This window comes from Dendrobates tinctorius, unplaced genomic scaffold (assembly GCF_039654945.1).
Source record: "Dendrobates tinctorius isolate UK_male_01 unplaced genomic scaffold, ASM3965494v1 ptg000502l, whole genome shotgun sequence".
Lineage (NCBI taxonomy): Eukaryota > Metazoa > Chordata > Amphibia > Anura > Dendrobatidae > Dendrobates > Dendrobates tinctorius.
The window spans coordinates 117,659-125,531 of record NW_027362161.1 but is presented as its reverse complement, the minus strand read 5'-3'; the positions used below and the strand labels follow the sequence as shown (position 1 = coordinate 125,531).

Below are 7,873 nucleotides of genomic sequence, written 5' to 3'. Positions count from 1 at the left end.
GATGGGGTTTTGTCTAGGGCACAACGTCGGGAGTTTAGAAGGCGTAATAAGCTGTGTTTTTTCTGTGGAGACGCCTCTCATACTATTTCTGTCTGCCCTAAACGAGAGAAACGTTTTGAACACACATTGGCTGTGGGCAGTATACAACCTAAGTTCCTTTTGGCAATTACTCTGATCTGCTCCTTATCCACGTTTTCCACTTAGGCTTTTGTGGATTCAGGAGCAGTGTTGAATCTGATGGATTTGGACTTTGCTAAACGTTGTGGTTTTTCCATGACGCCCCTGCGGACCCCTATTCCTTTGAGGGGTATTAATGCTACTCCTTTGGCGGAGACTAATCCTCAGTTTTGGACCCAGGTGATAATGCGAGTTACCTCAGACCACCAAGAAAATTGTAAATTTTTGGTGCTGCATAATTTGCATGATACTATTGTTCTGGGTTTTCCTTGGTTCCAAACTCATAATCCAGTTTTGGATTGGAAATCTGGGTCTGTGGTGAGTTGGGGTTGTGTGTTCTTAGGGACGCTCCTGTTTTCTCCACCTCTCCTCAATCTCATGATATTCCTGATTTATCTAGCCGATTTTTCTGGTGTATTTAGTGAGAGTAAGTCTGCGTCTTTGCCTCCTCATAGGAGTTATGACTGTGCAATTGAGTTGATGCCTGGGTGTAAATTTCCCAAGGGTCGGCTTTTCAACTTATCAGTACCCGTTACCTCTGATGTCTGATTTATTCTCCAGAGTTAAGATTGCCTGCTGGTTTACTAAGCTTGACCTCAGGGGGGCGTATAATCTTATTCGCATCAAGCATGGGGATGAATGGAAGACGGCGTTTAATACTCCGGAGGGACATTTTGAGTACCTGGTGATGCCTTTTGGGCTCACTAATGCCCCTTCTGTCTTCCAGTCCTTTATGAAAGATATTTTCCGTGACTTTGTGGATAAGTTTTTGATCATCTATCTGGATGATATTTTGATCTTTTCTAGTGATTGGGATTCTCATGTGGAACACGTCCGGACTGTGTTCCGGATTTTGAGGGAGAATTCCCTGTTTGTTAAGGGATCGAAATGCCTCTTTGGTGTACAGAGGATTTCATTTTTGGGATTTATCTTGTCTCCATCGACTATTGAAATGGACCCGGCCAAGGTACAGGCCATTTATGATTGGGTTCAGCCTACTTCTTTGAAGGCCCTCCAGAAGTTTTTGGGTTTTGCTAATTACTATCGTAAATTTATAGGTAATTTTTCTGGTATTGTCAAGCCACTGACTGATCTGACTAAGAAGGGCGCTGATGTGCTGAATTGGTCTCCTGAGGCTATCTCAGCATTTCCGGAGCTTAAGCGGAGATTTACTTCAGCTCCGGTTTTACGGCAACCTGATGTCTCACTTCCATTTCAGGTGGAGGTAGATGCTTCTGAGATTGGTGCAGGAGCTGTTTTGTCCAAAAAAGACCCTGTGACTTCTAAGATGAATCCCTGTGCCTTCTTTTCTCGAAAGTTCTCCCCATCTGAACGCAACTATGACGTGGGGAATCGGGAATTGTTGGCCATGAAATGGGCATTTGAGGAGTGGTGACATTGGTTGGAGGGACCTAGACATTACAAGAATTTGATTTATCTGGAGTCGGCCAAATGCTTGAATCCTGGACAGGCTAGATGGGCCTTGTTTTTCATGCGTTTTAATTTTGTGGTCTCTTTTCTTCCGGGCACTAAGAATGTTAAGGCAGACGCCCTTTCTAGGAGTTTCTTTCTCTTAATGTGACCGAGCCTACTACCATCCTAGGTGAGGGGGTAGTTCTTTCTGCCATTTCGCCCGATTTGAGACGCGCCCTGGAGGAATTTCAGGAGGATAAACCTGAGCGTTGCCCTATGGGAAAATTGTATGTTCCTGACCAGTGGAGAGAGTGATGTCTGAAATTCATTGCTCCGCATTGGCTGGTCATCCATGTATTTTTGGTACCAGAGATTTGGTGTGTCGGTCCTTTTGGTGGCCTGTCTTATCTCGTGATGTCAGGAATTTTGTACAGTCCTGTGGGACTTGTTCTCGGTCTAAACCCTGTTCTCGTTCTAGTGGGTTGCTGATGCCCCTGCCGGTGCCCAAGAGGCCATGGACCCATATCTCAATGGATTTTATTTCTGATCTTCCTGTCTCTCAGAGAATGACTGTTATCTGGGTGATTTGTAATAGATTTTCGAAGATGGTCCATCTGGTACCACTCCCAAAGTTGCCATCTTCCGCTGAGTTGGTGCCCTTGTTTTTATAACAGGTGGTTCGGTTACATGGGATTCCTGAGAACATTGTGTCCGACAGAGGAGTTCAGTTTGTTTCCAGATTCTGGAAAGCCTTTTGTTCCAGTCTGGGAATTCAGTTATCCTTCTCCTCCGCGTTTCATCCCCAGACCAATGGACAGGCTGAGAGAACAAACCAGACCTTGGAGTCTTATTTAAGATGTTTTATATATGCTGATCAGGATGATTGGGTCTCATTTTTGCCCTTGGCCGAATTCGCGCTGAACAATAGAGCTAGTTCTGCCACTTTGATGTCACCCTTTTTCTGTAATTTTGGGTTTCATCCTCGATTCTCTTCAGGGCAAGTGGAATCTTCGTCCTGCCCAGGTGTGGACACTGTGGTTGAGAGAATGCAGCAGATATGGGACCAAGTGGTGGATAAGTTGTCACTCTCTCAGGAAAAGGCCCTGCGATTTTCCAACCGGCATAGGACCATTGGTCTCCGGTTTAAAGTGGGTGATATGGTTTGGTTGTCATCTAAGAATATTCCTATGAAGGTTGCATCTCCAAAATTTAAGCCAATCTTAAATCTTTATTGGATCTTATTTTGGAGATTCTTATTCCTGTTTCGTTTCGATTGGCTCTTCCAGTTACATTCAAGATCCATAACGTATTTCACAAATCTCTGTTGAAGAGGTTTGTTGAGCCAGTGGTTCCTATGGCAGCACCTCCTGACCCTGTGTTGGTTGAAAGCAATGTTGAATATGAGGTAGAGAAAATATTGGATTCTCGTTTGGTTAGACGGAGACTCCAGTATTTGGTCAAATGGAAGGGTTATGGCCAGGAGGATAATTCTTGGGTCTCTGCCTCTCATATTCATGCCAATAGATTGGTTCGTGCTTTTCACCGGGCCCATCCTGATCGGCCTGGTGGCGTAGATGAGGGTTCGGTGACCCCTCCTCAAGGGGGGTACTGTTTTGAGTTCATTTTCTGGTCTACCAGTTGTGAGTTCTCCTTCCAGGCTCCCTCTGGTGGTAACAGGAGGTAGTGAGGCTGATTTAATCAGTAGAGATCTGCCACCTGATAATGAGGATGATGATTGGACCTCAGGAATCTCAGATTGTATTTAAGACAGCCGACGCCCTACTCTGGTGCTGGTGATTCCTTCTGCTTGTCAGATCTTAGTTCTCAGCTCTGTTCCAGTCAGCTCAAGCTAAGTTTTTCTGCTATTGTTCACACCTGATTTTGTTGGTCTATTCAGTTTTTTGTGTGGTCAGGCAGACCCGGCTGGGGCTGTGCTGAATTTCCACTCTTATTTATCTGTATTTGCCAATTTGCTTTTTGCCCCTTATTAGATTGGCCTCTTTTTGCTGTCTCAGAATACTTCAGAGTGCTGATATAGTGGGAGAAGTCTAGTGACTTCAGGGTTAATTTTGTTATCAGAAGTGTTGGACATTATTTTGTAGGGTTTTGGGCAGATTGCAGACAGTGTCTTTCCTTTCCTCTCCTTTCTAGTTAGTTTGGGCCCCATCGTTTGCTCAGCCTATTTTCCTGCCTGTGTTTGTGCTTTCATCTTGTTTTACTGTCAATACATGTGTGGGGGTTGTCTATTCCTTTGGGGTCTGCTCAGGGGCAGTTAGTTTTCCCCTTTTCTTGCTTTAGGCTTATTTAGTCCTCCGGCCGTGACGAGGCGTCTAGGTTCATCGTAGGTACGCTCCACGGCTGCTGCTAGTTGTGTGGTTAGGATCAGGGATCTGCAATCTGCATAGTTACCAACCTCTCTGGTTTTTCTGGGGCTTAGCTTGTTTTTTTCCTCCTCGGTGACCTATTCATAACAGCTTCCCTCATCTAGATATAGTTAATATAAGTTTTTTAGTTAAATTGCGACTTAGAGAAAGGGGGGCTGAACTCCTCCAGCCCGGCCTCTTCTGTGAGGTCACACAGCAGAGACCATAAAGGCATGTGAAGGTTCAAACCATTCAGTTGGAGCTGCAGAGTCCCTACTGACAAGAACCCCAGATGAGTGGAGACGTGTGGCTCCGCCTTCTTTTCCCACATGGCTTGCCTAAAGATCATTAAGCCACTGTAATCTATGTTAATCCCATTTATTTTATATTTGCATTGTACATATCTACTGTCTCAACTTTGTAACAATTTTTTATCTATGTAATTACTGCCCGACTTTGGGGAATAAATCGTAAAATTATCAGTCTGTCTTCATGCTCTAATAAACGAACTATGCGCCTTTTTTAGATAATCGCTACTAATTTGGGGGTTTGCTACGGACCCTCTTAATTAACTCATTGATTAAGTGAATCGTATCTGGTGTCAGCGAAGTGTGATTTGGACCCCGGGTATTGCTGGCTGTGATGGAAAGGGACTTTATAAGCTAATTGGGTTTGGCTGCGGCCTGTTTATAATTCCCTCACTGCAGCGGGCCGGGTGGCCAGACCTCATTGAAGCAGCCGGCCGGTGAACAATTATCCCAGGTGTAGTTCCCTGACTGACCTGAGGATAAGGGGGGGCGCCGGAGAGCTGCGAGTTCCAAAGTGGAACTTAGAAAGTAGGATATACATAAATCCCCGCAGTTCTTAGAAGGTTGTTAGCAGTGGTGGGACATCCAAAATAACCCCCCTGCGATAAATTGCTAGGACAAGACTAGCTTGCTGTATTTTTGTCACATGGTGCCAGTGGTGGGATAACTAAGATAAGCCCCCACTGTGCCTGTGATAGCCGTGTGTCGGCAGAACATCGCTTCCCTCCGTCTGCTGACATACCCGTGTCAGCGGTGGGATCGTGAAACCTCCCCACAAAGCTACCTGTGCATTGGTGGAGGTATGTTCCTCAGGCTGAACCCATCACTTGGGGCTGATGTGAGACCCCTGTGGTGACGACGCCACTGGGTCTACAATCCCTATCCACACAATGGGCCTAGACTGGTAGAACAATGGCTTCAGGCCCCTGAGACACTGACGAGAGCAATGGAATTATCTGCTGACTGTCACTGAATGGAAACATTGATTCCTGAGGATGAACTGACCAGCAAGAAAATCACTAATAAACCACAGCAAGAAAAAATCTAATAAAACACAGCAATAAGATTGACAAAACCAGTGCTCCATGCTGGAACAAGTCTGCATCCCTGAGAGCTGTGGGCTCCGCTGTGTGTGCATTGGTCCAATAGTGTTTGGAACAAGGCCAGCTCCTCACACCGATATTAACCTCTTTGATGCTGCGGACCACCTGGGATGCTGACATTAACCCCTTCTCCACTGCATAACACCTTGGACGCTGACATTAACCCTTTCTCCACTGTAGACAACCAGTGAGGCTGACATTAACCCCTTCCCAACTATAGACCACCAGGGATGTGGACGTTAGCCCATTCCCAGCTCTAGACTACCAGCAGTAACCCCACAATCAGTGTAAATCACGACCCCGTCCCCCATGATCACTCACCTCCCTCTTGTGATTCTCCCACACAGGAGGAACAATGGGACAAGACCTAACTAACCTGCAGGTGGCCGATCGGCCATATGGAATCTGGTACTTGTAGTGCACACCATAAACTCCCATTCATTCCTCTGAGAGGCGCCATATCAGTCAGGAGATACCGCATTTATTCAGATGGAGGATACAGCGCACAAATAATACAGCTCATTATAACTGCCAGGAACGCAGGTTGTCAGACGCTTCTCATCGTGCATTAGTCGTTTTGAATAGTTTTCTTCTAGATGTCAGCGATTTGTGGCCACCACCCCCTGAGCGCCCGTGGCACATGGCCAGGAGTGGTGGGGTGTGATGCTCTGCGGAGAAGCCGCCACCGGGTACATGTGGCTGAGGAGACTGCGATATCTGCTGCAGGTGACACTAGGAATTGCTCCGTGCTCGTCTCTGCAGATTCATCCGTGAACATTTGATGAAATGATTCTGAAAACAAGGAAAAATGTCATTAAAATAAGTAAGTCTTTACAATCGGGGGTCAGTCTGACAGTCTCTGTCTACAGTCGGGGGTCAGTCTGTCAGTCTCTGTGTACAGGCGGGGGTCAGTCTGTCAGTCTCTGTGTACAGGAGGTGTCAGTCTGTCAGTCTCTGTCTACAGTCAGGGGTCAGTCTGTCAGTCTCTCTGTACAGGCGGGTTCAGTGTGTCAGTCTCTGTGTACAGGCGGGGGTCAGTCTGTCAGTCTCTTTGTGTATAGGCGGGGGTCAGTATGTCAGTCTCTGTCTACAGTCGGGGGTCAGTCTGTCAGTCTCTCTGTACAGGAGGGGGTCAGTCTGTCAGTCTCTCTGTATAGGCGGGGTTCAGTCTGTCAGTCTCTCCGTACAGGAGGGGTCAGTCTGACAGTCTCTCCGTACAGGAGGGGCCAGTCTGTCAGTCTCTCTGTATAGGCGGGGTTCAGTCTGTCAGTCTCCCCGTACAGGAGGGGTCAGTCTGACAGTCTCTCCGTACAGGAGGGGTCAGTCTGCCAGTCTCTCTGTACAGGAGGGGGTCAGTCTGTCAGTCTCTCTGTATAGGCGGGGTTCAGTCTGTCAGTCTCTCCGTACAGGAGGGGTCAGTCTGACAGTCTCTGTATACAGGCTGGGTCAGTCTGCCAGTCTCTCTGTACAGGAGGGGGTCAGTCTGTCAGTCTCTCTGTATAGGCGGGGTCAGTTTGTCAGTCTCTGCGTACAGGAGGGGTCAGTCTGCCAGTCTCTGTCTACAGACGGGGTCAGTCTGTCAGTCTCTTTGTGTACAGGCGGAGGTCAGTCTGTCAATCTCTTTGTGTGAAGGCGGGGGTCAGTCTGCCAGTCTCTGTGTACAGGGGTCAGTCTGTCAGTCTCTTTGTGTAAAGGCAGGGGTCAGTCTGTCAATCTCTTTGTGTACAGGCGGGGGTCAGTCTGTCAGTCTCTGTATACAGGCGGGGGTCAGTCTGTCAGTCTCTCTGTAGAGGAGGGGTCAGTCTGTCAGTCTTTGTCTACAGATGGGGTCAGTCAGTCTCTCTGTACAGGAGGGGGTCAGTCTGTCAGTCTCTCTGTGTACAGGAGGGGTCAGTCTGTCAGTCTCTTTGTGTACAGGTGGGGTTCAGTCTGTCAGTCTCTCTGTACAGGAGGGGGTCAGTCTGTCAGTCTCTCTGTACAGGCTGGGTCAGTCTGTCAGTCCCTCTGTACAGGAGGGGTCAGTCTGTCAGTCTCTGTGTACAGGGGTCAGTCTGTCAGTCTCTTTTTGTACAGGTGTCAGTCTGTCAGTCTCTCTGTGTACAGGCGGGGGTCACTCTGTCAATCTCTTTGTGTACAGGCGGGGGTCAGTCTGCCAGTCTCTGTGTACAGTGGTCAGTCTGTCAGTCTCTTTGTGTAAAGGCGAGGGTCAGTCTGTCAGTCTCTGTGTACAGGTGTCAGTCTGTCAGTCTCTCTGTGTACAGGCGGGGGTCAGTCTGTCAGTCTCTGTGTACAGGTGTCAGTCTCTCTGTGTACAGGCGGGGGTCAGTCTGTCAGTCTCTGTGTACAGGAGGGTCAGTCTGTCAATCTCTTTGTGTACAGGTGGGGGTCAGTCTGTCAGTCTCTGTGTACAGGTGTCAGTCTGTCAGTCTCTCTGTGTACAGGCGGGGGTCAGTCTGTCAGTCTCTGTGTACAGGTGTCAGTCTCTCTGTGTACAGGCGGGGGTCAGTCT

The 7,873-nt window shown here is 47.8% G+C and overlaps 1 protein-coding gene across 4 annotated transcripts in view; it reads right to left on the bottom strand.

The window, feature by feature from the left end:
• Positions 1-5,825: 5,825 nt before the first annotated feature.
• LOC141078101 (phospholipid scramblase 2-like) overlaps positions 5,826-7,873 on the bottom strand; it is a 112,078-nt gene continuing 110,030 nt past the window's right edge. For all 4 annotated transcript variants that reach the window (XM_073564938.1, XM_073564939.1, XM_073564937.1 and 1 more), the window contains exon 8: positions 5,826-6,156. In XM_073564938.1, coding sequence (XP_073421039.1) covers positions 6,097-6,156 — 60 coding nt within the window. In that variant the 3' untranslated portion in view covers positions 5,826-6,096. The remainder of the gene's footprint in view (positions 6,157-7,873) is intronic.